The 16,707-nt window shown below is 48.4% G+C and overlaps 1 protein-coding gene across 1 annotated transcript in view; it reads left to right on the top strand.

Moving 5' to 3' along the window:
* LOC134936128 (complement C3-like) overlaps positions 1-16,707 on the top strand; it is a 613,812-nt gene that overhangs the window by 281,869 nt on the left and 315,236 nt on the right. Inside the window, exon 14 of the mRNA XM_063931045.1 lies at positions 4,281-4,442. Coding sequence (XP_063787115.1) covers positions 4,281-4,442 — 162 coding nt within the window. The remainder of the gene's footprint in view (positions 1-4,280; positions 4,443-16,707) is intronic.

Below are 16,707 nucleotides of genomic sequence, written 5' to 3'. Positions count from 1 at the left end.
CTGCAGAAATTGATTCTTGCCAAGTGGGACAGCCTGCCTCACCGGATCAGGTCTCACATGATCTCCTTGTCTCCGGAGGTCAGTCTGTCACTCAGCTGGTGGCTGCAGGACCAACGATTGAGCAGGGGTCGTCCCTTCTGGATCTCCAACTGGGTCCTTCTGACGACGGATGCCAGTCTGAGAGGTTGGGGCGCAGTGTTGGAGCAACACTCCCTTCAAGGTCGGTGGACCAAGGAGGAGTCTCTACTCCCGATAAACATTCTGGAACTGCGGGCGGTGTTCAACGCACTGAACCTGGCCCAGCATTTAATACAGAACAGGCCTGTTCAAGTGCAGTTGGACAACGCCACCACGGTGGCGTAAATAAATCATCAATGCAGCACTCAAAGCCGCATGGCAATGAGTGAAGTATCAAGAATTCCTCGGTGGGCAGAACACCATCTGTTAGCCATATTGGCAGTGTTCATTCCGGGGTTCCTAAACTGGGAAGCAGACTTCCTCAGTCGTCAGGACATACACGCTGGAGAGTGGAGCCTCCATCCAGAAGTATTTCAACTCCTAGTGGACAAGTGGGGCCTCCCAGAAGTGGACCTGATGGCGTCTCGACACAATCACAAGGTTCCGGTCTGCGGAGCAAGGACAAGGGATCCTCAAGCAGCATTCGTGGATGCACTGGCAATCACATGGACCTTTCGGCTGCCATACATGTTCCCTCCGGTGTCACTCCTGCCCAGAGTAATAAGGAAGTTCAAGCAAGAAGGAGGAATCCTGCTTCTGATCGCTCCGGCGTGGCCCAGGCGGCATTGGTTCTCAAACCTTCAGGGTCTCTCGTTAGAGCGTCCTCATTTGCTTCCACTATGACCAGACCTCCTCGTTCAGGGCTCTTGTGTTTACCAGGATTTGGCCCGGCTGGCTTTGACGGCTTGGCTCTTGAAGCTTCCGTACTGAGGGCCAAGGGTTTTTCTGAGGCGGTCATTCAGACTATGTTGAAGGCTTGTAAGCCAGCTTCTGCTTGGATTTACCATAGGGTCTGGAATTCTTACTTTGCTTGGTACGCATCTAAGAATCATGACGCTTACAAGTTTAGTACGGCCAAACTTTTGGCCTTTCTACAACAGGGCCTGGACTTGGGCCTTCGTCTGGCCTCCATCAAGGTTCATATTTCTGCCTTGTCAGTTTGGTTTCAGAGAAAAATTGCCACTCTGCCTGATGTTCATACATTCACTCAGGGTGTGTTATGGATTCAACCTCCTTACGTCCCGCCTGTGGCTCCTTGGGACTTGTCGGTGGTTCTGGAGGCATTACAAGAGTCTCCGTTTGAGCCTCTTAAATATGCAGACCTTAAGTGGCTTTCCCTTAAGGTATTGTTTCTGCTTGCTATTGCCTCTGCTAGACGGGTGTCGGATTTGGGTGCCCTGTCTTGTAGTTCCCCATATCTAATTTTTCACCGTGACCGTGCTGTTCTTAGAACACGTCCCGGGTACCTACCAAAGATGGTGTCTTCTTCCCATCTTAATCAGTAGATTGTGGTTCCGGCCTTTGCCTCTCCTGAATTGTGTTCCAAAGAGTGGTCTTTGGATGTGGTACGGGGTCTCCGTATCTATGTGAAGAGGACAGCTCCCATCAGGAAGTCTGATTCTCTCTCTGTACTATTTGGTTTTCACAAACGTGGCTGGCCTGCTCACAAGCAGACCCTGGCCAAATGGATTAGAATGGTGATTGCACATGCTTATGTACAGGCTGGTCTTCCAGCTCCTGCTACCATCAAAGCCCATTCTACTCGGTCTGTTGGACCTTCTTGGGCGGCCCGCCATGGTGCGACCCTTGAACAGTTGTGCAAGGTGGCTACGTGGTCCTCAGTGAAAATGTTCATAAGGTTCTATGCCTCCCAGGATGCTTCCTTTGGATGCCGGGTTCTTGTGCCCGCTACAGTGCGTACCCTCCCATGAGGAACTGCTTTAGGACATCCCCAATGTTATTCCCTGTGGAATCCAGTGTACCATGCTGCAGAAAACGAGATTTATGGTAAGAACTTACCGTTGTTAAATCTCTTTCTGCGAGGTACACTGGGTTCCACAGGGCGCCCACCCTGATGCACTTAGCTTCTTTGGGTATGTATGGCATTAGCCGCTGACACCTTCTCCTCCTGTCGTGAGAATGTGGTGTATGTGGCTACTAACGGTTGTCGTCTCTTTTACCTGCTACTGCATTGGACTGGGTAACAAAACTGAGCTCCTGTGCACAGAGGCGGGGTTATAGAGGAGGCGGCGCTATGCATTCTGGGAACAGTCAAAGCTTTTAGCCTGTTGGTGCCTCGGATCAAGATGCTACTCTACACCCCAATGTTATTCCCTGTGGAACACAGTGTACCTCGCAGAAAGAGATTTAACAACGGTAAGTTCTTACCATAAATCTCGTTTTCCTTTTGTTAGCACCAGTGTCTGGTTTCCTCCATAAGAGACATTGCACCACATGTGAATCCATGCTGTTGGACTGAACTTCAAAGCTTCAAAAGCTGCGAGGAGAAGTCCCTCAAAAATAGCAAAATTGGGGGTTTACACACAGGGAAACCCATTGATTCCACAGTTCATGCTGCATCTGAGGGGTTTCTGCGCAGTTATCCTCAATTATAGACACTGTAAAAAGTCTATCTACTGTACTGTGATTGATTAGCCTTTCCCAGCGCCGTCTGTGTATAATTTCCCCATCTGTATATAAAGCTACAGTAGGTGTACACTTCTGGTCAAGTTGGCAATCAGCTCGATGTTTCTGTCATTGGAAAGGTCCGATATCAGCAGCACACAGTAACCGATATTCTGCTAGTGGCATCACAACGGGGCTGCGGCCCGCACCCAGGATTGACCCGCCGAGGGGCGACACCAAAGTGCTGACTTCTCTTCAGTGACAGGAGCTGATTGCTGCACGGTGACATTATCTGCTGCACCCTGCTCCTGTCACTGTGCAGGAGTCGGCACTGCACTTGCACTGGTCCCCGGGGGCAGTCCGCATCTCCGGCACCCCCTGACTGATGAAACGGGGGTCCAGATGTGAGGCCATTCCCCCTTCCCATGAGTCTACATCCCTTTCCAGTGGGGCCACGCCCCTTTTTGCTGGCACACTGCTTTGCCGCACACTTAATGTGCCGCACCAGGTGCTACTGCAATCAGAGACTCCTCTGTATTCTGACACACCACACTGAATGTGCATATGTTCACCCACAAGGAGGATGAGGTAATTAGGATAAATCATATGTAATATGGGCAGATTATGGAGAATGCACACACCTTTCGGCAGATATCTTGCCTACACGCTACACAATAAAACAGGCTGATCACCCAATTATTGGCAAATAGTCCCAACAATTGTATAGAGCAGTGCTTCACAAACTGGCAGCAGTGGTGCCCTGGGTTGGTGATCCACGACCCAAAAATAATAATAATGGTCAATGTGATAGGCAAAACCAGAGCTGATGGCTGCCGAACATATAATATGTGGGCAAACAGAAGTGCGACCCCCACATAACAACCTACAGTAAGGACGACCGGTAAGCACAATTTATTTAATTTAAAAAAAAAAAATCTGAATCTCTCAAAAAGAAACTTATGGATCAGGGGTGCTGTGAAAAATCTGCTGATACTGATATTTGGGCGTAATTCAAGACACAAGATCACCTGGCATAGGCCCTCATTCAGACCTGATCGTAGATGTGCTAAATTTAGCACATCTACAATCAGCTTCCCTGACATGCGGGGGGACGCCCAGCACAGGGCTAGTCCGCCCCACATGTCAGGCCCAACCCCCCCCCCCCCACACACACACAAGTACTAAAGCATCGCTCAGCAGCAATACTTTTGTACTGGAACAGTAGCTCCCAGCCGGCGCAGCTCCTGCGCTCTGGCAGGGAGTTACTCATTGCTGCTCGGGTCGCAGCGGCTGCATGTGATGTCACGCAGCCACTACGCCCCCCCCCCCGAGCACAACTGCTTTTCCCAAACGCCACCAGCCCTCCCCCTCCCACTCAGCGACCACCTCTGCCTGTCAATCAGGCAGAGGCGATCGCAGGGCTTAGACAGCCGTCGGCTGTCCGGCATGTGTTTCGACGAACTGCGGCGCCGGGTGCATTCGCAGTTCAGACCCGATCGCTCTTGTGCGAAAATGCACAGCAGCAATCGGGTCTGAATGACCCCCATAGTGTGTACGTAGCTTAATTCTCTGCCATGAATAATTGAATAAATGTTAGACTTTGTTATTCATGTGATTAATGGGATTGTGTCACACAGCTGGAGTTGACAGTGGCCAATAAACAAACCACTGGAGTGTATGAACCTGAGAATACTCTGAATCTGAATCTGAAAGCAGATAAAGGAGCCTCCGTTGGGCTGGTGGCTGTGGACAAAGCTGTTTATGTGCTCAACAGCAAGTATAAGATCTCACAGAGTAAGGTGAGCAGTGTAATATGTGACAGATATTGAAGTTTATTTCTAACTAATAATGGGATTTGGCAATATGCCGGGCAGTGCCAGATTAACGATGGGGCGAATGGGGCTACAGCTCCAGGCCTCCACATAACAATAGGCCCATCATGCTGGTAGCAGGATGATAACCAGGCTCACAGCTATCCAAACAATCGTAAGTCATAAGTATTACAACTGTTTCTGTAGTTTTCTTACTATTTAATTATAGACTTTTTCTATGTATTTGTAATTGGGGCACATAGTGTATAGCAGGTGTCAGGGAACTTTCTTACCTTTTACCTCAAAATATATTTAGATACGCTGACGTTACCCTCTTGATTTGAAAGGAAGGAAATCATATATTATTGTGCATATATACTGGTTATCACTGTTTATATGGCATTGCTGAGATACTGTGTGTGTGTGTGTGTGTGTGTGTGTGTGTGTGTGTGTGTGTGTGTGTGTATATATATATATATATATATATATATATATATTATTCTTGTTTATTATTGTCGCCAATTATTTTTTGCCAGTGAATGGGTTAATTAACACTTTCTCCCAAAAACACCAGAATGAATGTAAGAAGATGGATGAGGGGGGAAGGACACAACTTTTAGAAAACAGATGGTCACATCCTCCCCTCAGTAATGTCAGTGGGAATTTCCCACTGTTATGTGGGCCACTGTCTGATCCTGCGGAACTCCGTCAGTGGTCAGCCACAGAACACTTCAAGTTCTGTGTGTGGGTTGGCGGGCCGCGGGCGGGAGGACAGGACAGCGCAGGACGGGCAGGCATGAGGGAGCGCGGTTCACGTCAGCACGTCACTCACAACGCGGCCAGGAACACAGCACAGGGCAGCCAGGAGTGCAGCACAGGGTGGCCAGGAGGGAGCGCGGTGTCACGTCAGCCGAACATATCCTCCTCCTCCGTGGAGCTAGATCTGTCATGTCTCTCTGACAGTGGGAGCAGTTATATGGGTGGTACAGATCACACTGCACATGAATGTTGGAGACGGTCAGACCTTAGCAAATTAATATACAGATAAAGAAAACACAAGATTGCAAATGGTGACTTATACTTTGAATACTTTATTACTAATTTTATTTTTACATTTATTTATTTTTATTAACAGTTTATTATATAGCGCAGCAAATTCCGTTGCACTTTACAACTTAACACAATGATAAAACAAAACTGGGTAATAACAAACAGTCACAGAGGTAGTACAATCTATGGGGAAATAGGCATTGATACACGAGGATAGGTGCTATCTATTGCATACAGTAGTTGTCCACCATATTACAAAGGTTCTTGGTGGGCTGCATGATATCACATCACAGCAATGATGAACCAGGGTCAAGAGGAAGGGAAAATGAAGAGGATATGTGTGGACTGTACAGTGGGTTTGGGATATAATTGGACAGAAAAGCTTATGAATGTAATGTGAGCAGTTCTGGAAGTTGATAAGCTTGTCTGAACAGGTGAGTTTTCAGGGAACGCTTGAAGGTTTGGATGGCATTCCACAGAGTGGATGCAGCCTGAAGAGAGTCCTGTAATCATGCATGGGAGCAAGTAATGAGTGTGGATGAGAGACGTAGATTTTGTGAAGAGCAAAGGGGCCGGCTTGGGAGATATTTTGAGATAAGCGAAGAGATGTAGTATGTTGGTGCAGTTTGGTTAATAACCTTGTGTGGCAGAGTGGCTCTTTCCCACGTTCGGAGGAAGGGGTTAATCACCTGCAGCTCAGGGAGGAACCACACGCTTTCATTAATTAAGATCAGCTAAGGTATAAGGGGGGTCATTCCGAGTTGTTCACTCGCTAGCTGCTTTTAGCAGCATTGCACACGCTAGGCCGCCGCCCTCTGGGAGTGTATCTTAGCTTAGCAGAATTGCTAACGAAAGGTTAGCAGATTTCCTATTAAATAATTCCTTGCAGTTTCTGAGTAGCTCCAGACCTACTCCTAGAGTGTGATCACCTCAGTCCGTTTAGTTCCTGGTTTGACGTCACAAACACGCCCTGCGTTCAGCTAGCCACTCCCCCGTTTCTCCAGCCACTCCTGCGTTTTTCCCTGGCACGCCTGCGTTTTTTAACAAACGCCGTGAAAACGCTGAGTTGCCGCCCAGAAACACCCACTTCCTGTCAATCACTCACCGATCAGCAGAGTGATTGAAAAGCGCCGCACGAACAACAGCAAATCTACTAAGTTTTGTGTTAAATAACTAAGCGCATGCGCGCTGCGTACCATTTAGCAGCAAATCGCAGCATAGCGAAAATCTGCAACGAGCGAACAACTCAAAACCAGGCCAGACGAGTTAGAAGTGGGAAATGCGTGGGAGAGGCTGCACCTTTAGAAGTTCTCTCTGCCCTGGAGAATTCTGCACCCTGAAACTATCTTCTTGTTTGCAATACTTCTGCCCCCATTGGTCATCTGGAACTTACCCGCTACATTGTGGTGTTAGAAGTGGGATAAGTGCATCATGGGCAAACGATCCTGAGCAGGCGACCATGGAAGCCATTATGCAACAGATGTTGGACTTCTTTAAACAGCAGCAAGCAATAGTGAATGCTCCAGTACTCCCCAAAATGCAGGCCTCAGATGATGTGGAGGCCCTTCTTACAACCTTTGGAAGGGTTGCTACCTTGCATGCATGGCCCAAAGAATACTGGGCCCTACATATTGCCCCTCTGTTAACAGGAGAGGCCCAAGCTGCATATGCAGCCCTGTTGCTGCAAGATGCTAAAGATTATGACCGCGTGGAAGACTGCGCTGGCTGATTCGGCCTTTTTCTAGGAGCGTACTGGCAAAAATTCAGGTCTGTTTCATATGATCCTAATGTGAGGCTGCATGTTGTGGCCCAGAGGCTAGCCAGCCTTGCGGTTAAATGACTCCAGACGGACCGAAATAACTATGCCTGGCTAGTGGAGTTGATCACTTTGGAACAATTTACTGCTCTCTTTTCTGCCAAGATTGCTCGCTGGATCCATCCGCATCAGGTTGACACTATAGACTCTGCAGTCCAGCTAGTGGAAAATGCATTGCTGGTGCAGGAAGGTATGGAGAACCTTTCTACTTTAATTACGACGGAGTCTCCACGTCTGTCCCCGCAGCAACCGTTGTGCCAACAGCTTCTCCCCTCCCTATGCGTAAAGAGGGTGTTTGGCCGAGAGGTCATTTTACAGGGAAGGCGTTGGCCTTTCCTGTAAAACATTGGCTGCTCGTTTCCCGGAAATTGGAGGTCCAGAGCTGGTGATTTACCCAATAACTCCAGCGCAGGTTTGTTCCTCATGTGGCCAAGATGGGCACCAAGAGTGGGTATGTACGCAGATGGATTGTTCTTTCTCCGGTGTCTTTACAGCTGTAGAGACCTGTCCTCTCCCACCTAGGATACAGGTACATATACAAGTCGGAAATAGACTGGTTGAGGGTTTGGTAGACTCTGGCTCTGCTACTACCCTGATACAAAGAGATCTGTTGTCCCCAGAGTTATTGTTGCCCCATGAACTAGTCCACATTTTTTGTGTACATGGAGATGTTCGGGCCTACAGTACCGCCATGGTCTCTTTGATGATTAGGGGAAAGACTGCCAAATTACGTGTGGGTGTTTGTCCATGGTTACCAGCCCCTGTGTTGATCGGATGTGACTGGCCTCACTTCCGGGCCCTTGTTTTGCCAGAGAAACAGGTGCCTGCAGCGACCCTTGGAGAGACATTTGCTTTTCCACAGATTTCTTTCTGTCCTTTGTAAAGGCTCCTAAATCTGAGAAACAAAGGAGAAGGGATCACAGAGACTGGCTTACTCGTCATGTTTTGGTGGGACAAAAGATCCCTTCCCATAACAATGCTGATCGTAATGTGCCTGTAAATGTTGATGTGCCTACTAATGCTAATGTGCTTATTAATCCTGATGAACCTGTCAATGCTAATGTGCCCATTAATCCTGATGAACCTGTCAATGCTATTGTGCCTAGACATGCTGATGTCCAGGTAAGTAGTATTAATGAAGAGCTCTTGTCACTTCTCCTCGTGCCTCAGCTTGATTTAGGAAAGGCTCAATGGGAAGATCCTGCTTTTAAAAAGGGCCTTTGAAAATGTTCTTTCAGTGGATGGTGTCATGTTGTCACATGTGACAAAGTTAAAATATCCCCATTTCTCATACGTCCTAGAGGATGCTGGGGTCCACTTCATGACCATGGGGTATAGACGGTTCCGCAGGAGCCAAGGGCACTCTTAAGACTTTTCAATGGGTGTGAACTGGCTCCTCCCTCTATGCCCCTCCTCCAGACGTCAGTTTTAGAAATGTGCCCAGGCAGACTGGATGCACTCTAGGGGAGCTCTACTGAGCTTCTCTGAAAAGACTTATGTTAGGTTTTTTGTTTTCAGGGAGAACTGCTGGCAACAGTCTCCCTGCTTTGTGGGACTGAGGGGGCAGAAGTAGGAACCAACTTCCTGAAGAGTTTCATGGCTCTGCTTCTGGCTGACAGGACACCATTAGCTCCTGAAGGGTACTGAACGCTAGCGTGTCTAGATGCTCACTCCCACAGCACGCCGTCACCCCCCTCACAGAGCCAGAAGTCAGAAGACAGGTGAGTAGAAGAAGACAGATCTTCTATCAAGAAAAGTGATGGCTGAGGTACAGCGCGGCTGGCGGGAGCGCAGCGCTCCATTGCTGTCCACACACACAGGCACTGCAGGGTGCAGGGCGCGGGGGGAGCGCCCTGGGCAGCAAAAACACCTCTATAAACTGGCAAAAGGGGGCATAAGATACCCAGGCACAGCCCTACCCCCGCCAGTATAAATATTATGAAAAGTTTCTGAGGTAAAAAGGGCAGAGCTTCTTCCTCAGGCAGCCAGCACACTGCTCAGTGCCATGTTCTCTCTCCTCAGGCTGCAGAGACATAGCTGGTCCTCCTTCACTTCTGACTACAAGTATCAGGGTGCAAACGGGGGGGGGGGGGGGGGACAAGCGTATTTGGTGCTTTACAAGTGTGTTTTACTGTGTAAAAAGCGCTGCATGTCAGTGGGCATTCTGTGTTCACAGGCATTAGATACTGGCGCTGGGGTTGTGAACTGGCTGCTCCTAAACTGTGTGCCTCCGACAGATTTTACTGTGGGTCTGTCCCCTATAAGTCCCAGTGTGTCTGTGTGTGTGTTGTACACGTGTGTAAGACATGTCAGAGGCAGGGAGTTCATCCCCAGAGGAAACCATTTTAGGGACACAGAAGTGTAAGGTGGTGGCGCTGCCGGCACACCAAGAGCCTGCATGGGTGAAATAAATACGTGATAGTATGCATCATATCAATAGGAGATTAGATAAGTCTTAATCTCATGCTGAGTGCTGGAGAAAATCTGTGGAGGAAGTGATTTTTCAGGGCTCTGTTCTTCCATCCGCAGGCGACCCCTCTGGGTCACATAAGAGACCATTTGCGAATATTGTGAATACTGATACCGACACGGACACTGATTCTTGTGTCGACGATAGTGACTCCAGAGAAATAGATCATAAATTGGCAAAATATATACAATATATGATTGTGGCTATAAGGGAAGTTCTGGAAGTCACGGAAGCCACTCCGGTACCTCAGGAGAAGGCTTATTTCTATAAAGAAAATAAATCTAAGGTCACTTTCCCTCCTTCCCACGAGCTTAATACACTCTTTGAAGGGATGTGGGTGAATCCCGAAAAGAAATTTCGCATTCCCAAGAGAATTCAGATAGCTTATCTTTTCCCGGTGGAGGACAGGAAAAAATGGGGGTCACCCCCTGTGTTAGACAGTGCACTGTCCAGGTTGACAAAGAAGGTAATTCTCCCTGCACCTGGCATGGCTTCACTAAAAGAGCCGGCAGACCGAAAGATGGAAACTACATTGAAATCCATTTATGTTGCCAATGGTACGCTACTCAGGCCCACAATTGCTTGCGCGTGGGTGAGTCGCGCTATTGAAAAATGGTCAGAAAGCGTGTTATCAGAAATTGACACGATTGACAAAGATGAGATACTCCTTAAGTTAGGGAATATCAAAGACGCTGCCGCATACATGCTAGAAGCGATGAAAGATATTGGACTCTTGAGTTCACAAGCCGCTACTATGGCAGTATCGGCTCGGCGGGCATTGTGGATTCGCCAGTGGAACGCGGATGCAGATTCCAAAAGAAATATGGAGGCTCTTCCATATAAAGGTGAGGCCTTATTTTGCGATGGACTGGATGCGTTAGTCTCGGCGGCTACCACAGGTAAGTCGACATTTTTGCCCTTTGCGCCTGCACCGGCAAAAAAGACATATCACCCGCCCATGCAGTCCTTTCGGCCCAATAAATACAAAAAAGCGAGAGGTTCCCCCTTCTTTGCGGGTAGGGGAAGGGGAAAGGGAAAGAAGTCCACAGCAGCTTCAGGTTCCCAGGAGCAGAAGTCTACCCCTACTTCTGCTAAATCTTCAGCATGACGCTGGAGCTCCTTTGCGGGAGGCCGCTCGGGTGGGGGCACGTCTCAAACTATTCAGCCAAGGTTGGTTTCTGTCTGGCCTGGATCCCTGGGTGTTGCAAATAGTGTCCCAGGGATACAAGCTGGAGTTTCAAGACGTTCACCCATGCCGATTTTTCAAATCGACCTTGCCAGCTTCTCTTCCAGAAAGGGAAGCAGTAACAGCGCCAATCCAAAAATGTTGTCAGGATCAGGTCATAGCCCTGGTACCTTTGTCACAACAAGGGGGAGGGGTTTTATTCAAGCCTTTTTGTAGTTCCGAAGTTGGACGGCTCGGTCAGACCGATCCTAAACCTGAAAAATCTGAATCTCTACTTGAAACGATTCAAGTTCAAAATGGAATCAGTGAGGGCAGTAATTTCCAGTCTGGGAGGAGGGGGGACTACATGGTGTCTGTAGACATAAAAAATGCTTACCTGCATGTTCCCATTTATCCTCCTCTCCAGGCTTATCTGAGATTTGCAGTTCAGGATTGCCATTACCAATTCCAGACGTTACCTTTCGGTCTCTCCACGGCGCCGAGGGTATTCACCAAGGTGATGGCGGAGATGATGGTTCTCCTGCGTCAAAAAGGAGTCAATATAATTCCTTATCTAGACGATCTCCTGATAAAGGCGAGATCCAGGGAGCAAATGTTACAAAACATCACACTCTCCCTGTCAATACTCCAACAACACGGTTGGATCATAAATTATCCAAAGTCACAGTTGGAACCGACGACAAGATTGTCTTTTCTCGGGATGATTCTGGACACAGAAGTTCAGAGAGTATTTCTTCCGGTGGAAAAGGCTCTGCAAATCCAGAAAATGGTAAAACCGATATTGAAACCATCGAGTGTCGATCCATCAGTGCATTTGGTTGTTGGGAAAGATGGTGGCAGCCTATGAGGCCATACAGTTTGGCAGGATCCATGCCAGGTTATTCCAGTGGGACCTGTTGGACAAGTGGTCGGGATCCCACCTACACATGCACCGGAAGATAATCCTGTCGTCAAAAGCCAGGATTTCGCTCCTGTGGTGGCTACACAGTTCTCACCTACTAGAGGGACGCAGGTTCGGGATTCAGGACTGGGTCCTGGTAACCACGGATGCAAGTCTCCGAGGCTGGGGAGCTGTCACGCAGGGGGAAAGCTTCCAAGGAAAATGGTCAAGTCAGAAAGCCTGCCTTCACATAAACGTGCTGGAATTGAGAGCCATTTACAATGGCCTTCAACAAGCGGTACATCTTCTTTAAGATCATTCCGTGCAGATCCAGTCAGACAATGTAACAGCAGTCGCGTACATAAACAGGCAGGGCGGAAGGAAAAGCAGAGCGGCAATGGCAAAGGTGACGAAGATCCTTCTCTGGGCAGAAAGACATGTAAAGGCTCTGTCTGCAATTTTCATTCCGGGAGTAGACAACTGGGAAACAGACTTCCTCAGCAGACACGAGGAGAGTGGGTCCTCCACCAAAAAGTCTTCGCAGAGGTGACAAGTCTTTGGGGAGTTCCTCAAGTAGACATGATGGCATCTCGTCTCAACAAGAAGCTTCATAAATATTGTTCCAGGTCGAGAGACCCTCAAGCAATAGCAGTGGATGCGCTAGTGGCCCAGTGGGTGTTCCGGTCGGTGTATGTCTTCCCTCCACTTCCGCTGATCCCAAAGGTGCTCAGGATCATAAGGAGAACAAGAGTTTGAGCAATCTTCATTGCCCCAGACTGGCCAAGGAGGGCTTGGTACCCAGATCTTCAGGAGTTGCTCATAGAAGATCCTCTGCCTCTTCCTCTTAGCGAGGACCTGCTGCAAGCAGGGGCCGTGCGTGTATCAAGACTTACCGCGGCTATGTTTGACGGCATGGCTGTTGAGCGCCGGATCCTAGCCCATAAGGGTATTCCCAAGGAAGTCATCCCCACCCTTATTCAGGCCAGGAAAGGAGTAACGTCGAAACATTACCACCGTATTTGGAGAAAATATGTGTCTTTGTGTGAATCCAAGAAGGCTCCTACGGAAGAGTTTCAGTTGGGACGTTTTCTCCATTTTCTGCAGGCTGGTGTGGAGACGGGCCTCCAATTGGGGTCAATCAAGGTCCAGATTTTGGCCTTGTCAGTCTTCTTCCAAAAACAATTGGCCCCTCTTCCAGAGGTTCAGACCTTTGTGAAAGGGTTCTGCACATCCAGCCTCCATTTGTGCCTCCAGTGGCACCATGGGACCTTAATGTGGTGTTGCAGTTTCTTCAATCGGATTGGTTTGAGCGTCTACAAGAGATAGAGTTGAAGTTTCTCACTTGGAAAGTGGTGATGCTTTTGGCATTGGCATCAGCATGGCAGGTGTCTGAGTTGGGGGCCTTGTCTCACAAGAGCCTTTACCTGATCTTCCATGAAGATAGGGCAGAGTTGAGAACTCGTCAACATTTTCTTCCAAAGGTGGTTTCATCTTTCCACATAAACCAACCTATTGTGGTGCCAGTAGTTACTGACACGTTCACTGAGTCAAAGTCTCTAGATGTGGTTAGAGCTTTGAAGATTTATGTCACTAGAACAGCTCGAATACGGAAAACAGAGTCTTTGTTTGTCCTGTATGCTCCCAACAAGATTGGGTGTCCTGCTTCCAAGCAGACTATTGCGCGTTGGATCAGAAGTACGATTCAGCACGCTCATACTACGGCAATCCGGAAAGATGAAACTACCTTTGGAAGAAAATGTTGATGACGTCGGTGAAGGCTAATTCCACTTGGAAGGTGGGCTCATCCTGGGCGGCTGCCCGGGGGGTCTCGGCATTGCAACTTTGCCAAACAGCTACTTGGTCAGGGTCAAACACATTTGCAAAATTCTACAAGTTTGACACCTTGGCCGATGAAGACCTCAAGTTCGGTCAATCGGTGCTGCAGGGTAATCCGCACTCTCCCGCCCGTACTGGAGCTTTGCTATAAACCCCATGGTCATGAAGTGGACCCCAGCATCCTCTAGGACGTATGAGAAAACAGGATTTTGATTCCTACCGGTAAATCCTTTTCTCCTAGTACGTAAAGGATGCTGGGCACCCATCCCAGTGCGTACTTTACCTGCAGTTTTGTTTATTAGAATTACACATGTTGTGTTTAATTAGTTTCAGCTTGTTTGCTGTAATTGGTTCATGCCTGTTGGCGTGTATTATGTTGAATGCCATGTTGTGCAGCATGGTTGAGGTGTGAGCTGGTATGTATCTCACCATTAGTATTAAAGTAAATCCTTTCCTAAAAATGTCCGTCTCCCTGGGCACAGTTCCTATAACTGAGGTCTGGAGGAGGGGCATAGAGGGAGGAGCCAGTTCACACCCATTGAAAAGTCTTAAGAGTGCCCATGGCTCCTGCAGAACCGTCTATACCCCATGGTCATGAAGTGGACCCCAGCATCCTCTACGGACTAGGAGAAAAGGATTTACCGGTAGGTATCAAAATCCTGTTTTTGTGTTGCTTGGAGAGATTTTATATCGTCTGGACAAGCACAAACAAACAGGGGAGGTGATGTAACAATTGGTGGTCCCAGGCCCTCTCAGAAAACAGGTATTGGTTTTGGAGAGAATTACCTCCGGGTTCTTTTGGCCGGGTGTTTATGCTGAAGTCTCTCAGTTTTGTGCTGCTTGTTCAGAGTGTCAAAAACAGCTGTAAAATGACCGTCTCCTGCTCAACTGATACCTTTTCCAATTGTAGGGGTCCCTTTTGAAACAATAGGGGTTGATTTAATGGGTCCGATTGAACCCCCTTCTAAAGGTTATAAATTCATTTTAGTTATAGTGGATTACACCACACGTTATCCGGAGACATTTCCCTTGAGGGTTGCCACAGCCGAACAGGTCACAACTAAATTGTTGGAGCTGTTTTCCTGGGTTGGGTTACCTAAAGAAATCCTTACCGACCAGGGAACAAACTTTATGTCCAAATTAATGCAGGGGGTGTTAAAGTTGTTAAAAATTAAATCTGTCAGAACCTCAGTATATCATCCCCAAACTGATGGCTTAGTGGAAAGGTTCAATCGTACATTAAAATCTGTTAAAGAAGTTTATAGAGACCAAAAAAAGGTGGGATGAGCTTCTTCCCTATTTGTTGTTTGCAATCAGGGAAGTCCCCCAGGTTTCAAATGGTTTTGCCCCTTTTGAGCTTCTGAATGGGAGGAAACCACATGGTGTTCTTGATCTTTTGCGTGAGGCATGGGAAGAACAGCCAATAGAGGGCGAAATTGTCCTTTAATATGTGGTTCAGATGCGTAATCGCATGGACCTACTAGGTCAATTGGCCCGGGAGAATATTGCAAATGCCCAGGAGGCTCAAAAACTTCTCTATAACCGCAATGCCTGAACTAGAGTTTTTTCACCAGCTGATAAAGGCCCTCATTCCGAGTTGTTTTCTCGCTAGCTACTTTTAGCAGAAATGCAAATGCAAAGCCGCCGCCCTCTGGGAGTGTATCTAAGCATAGCAGAATTGCTAACGAAAGATTAGCAATTCTGCTATTAAGTATTTCTCTTACGTCCTAGAGGATGCTGGGGACTCCGTAAGGACCATGGGGTATAGATGGGCTCTGCAGGAGACATGGGCACCTATAAAGAACTTTTAGTATGGGTGTGCACTGGCTCCTCCCTCTATGCCCCTCCTCCAGACCTCAGTTAGATCTTGTGCCCAGAGGAGATAGGGTGCATTACAGGGAGCTCTCCTGAGTTTCTCTGTTTAAAGAATTTTGTTAGGTTTTTTATTTTCAGGGAGCACTGCTGGCAACAGGCTCCCTGCATCGTGGGACTGAGGAGAGAGAAGCAGACCTACTCAACTGATAGGCTCTGCTTCTTAGGCTACTGAACACCATTAGCTTCAGAGGGAGTCGGAACGCAGGTCTCACCCTGCCGTTCGTCCCAGAGCCGCGCCGCCGTCCTCCTCGCAGAACCGGAAGATAGAAGCCGGGTGAGTATGAGAAGAAAGAAGACTTCAAAGGCGGCAGAAGACTTCAGATCTTCACAGAGGTAAGTGCGCAGCGGTAATGCTGCGCGCCATTGCTCCCGGGACACACACACACAGCAGGCACAGATGGGTGCAGGGCGCAGGGGGGGCGCCCTGGGCAGCAATAAACCTCAGAACTGGCATATTGGGAGATATTAGGCTGCAGAGGCATTAAATATGTGAACCCCCGCCATTTTTTGTAATTTCTAGCGGGACCGAAGCCCGCCGCTGGAGGTGGCGGAGCTTGTTCCTCAGCACTAACCAGCGCCATTTTCTCCACAGAAGCTGCAGAGACGCTGGCTCCCCGGACTCTCCCCTGCTGAATTCAGGACAGAGGGCTTAAAAAGAGGAGGGGGCCACAATTCTTGGCGCAGTGAGTTATATTATATCAAAAAGCGCTGTCTGGTATTTCTCCAGTGTCAGTGAGCGCTGGGTGTGTGCTGGCATACTCTCTCTCTGTCTCTCCAAAGGGCCTTATTGGGGAATTGTCCCCTTATAGCTATATCCCGGTGTGTGTGGGGTGTCGGTACATGCGTGTCGGCATGTTTGAAGCGGAAGGCTCGTCCAAGGAGAAGGTGGAGCAGATGAGTGGTGAGTCCCCGTCGGTGGTGCCGACTCAAGAGTGGATGGATATGTGGCATATGTTAAATGCAAGTGTGGCATCACTACATAAGAGACTGGACAAAGCAGAGTCCAGGGAGACAACAGGGGGTCAATCCACGGATTTGACCGACTCACAGGGCCCTTCAGGGTCTCAGAAACGTCCCTTGTCACAAATAGTAGACACAGATACCGACACGGAGTCTGACTCCAGTGTCGACTACAATGAA

Source organism: Pseudophryne corroboree, chromosome 6 (assembly GCF_028390025.1).
Source record: "Pseudophryne corroboree isolate aPseCor3 chromosome 6, aPseCor3.hap2, whole genome shotgun sequence".
NCBI lineage: Eukaryota > Metazoa > Chordata > Amphibia > Anura > Myobatrachidae > Pseudophryne > Pseudophryne corroboree.
This window is presented reverse-complemented; position numbering and strand designations above follow the sequence as displayed.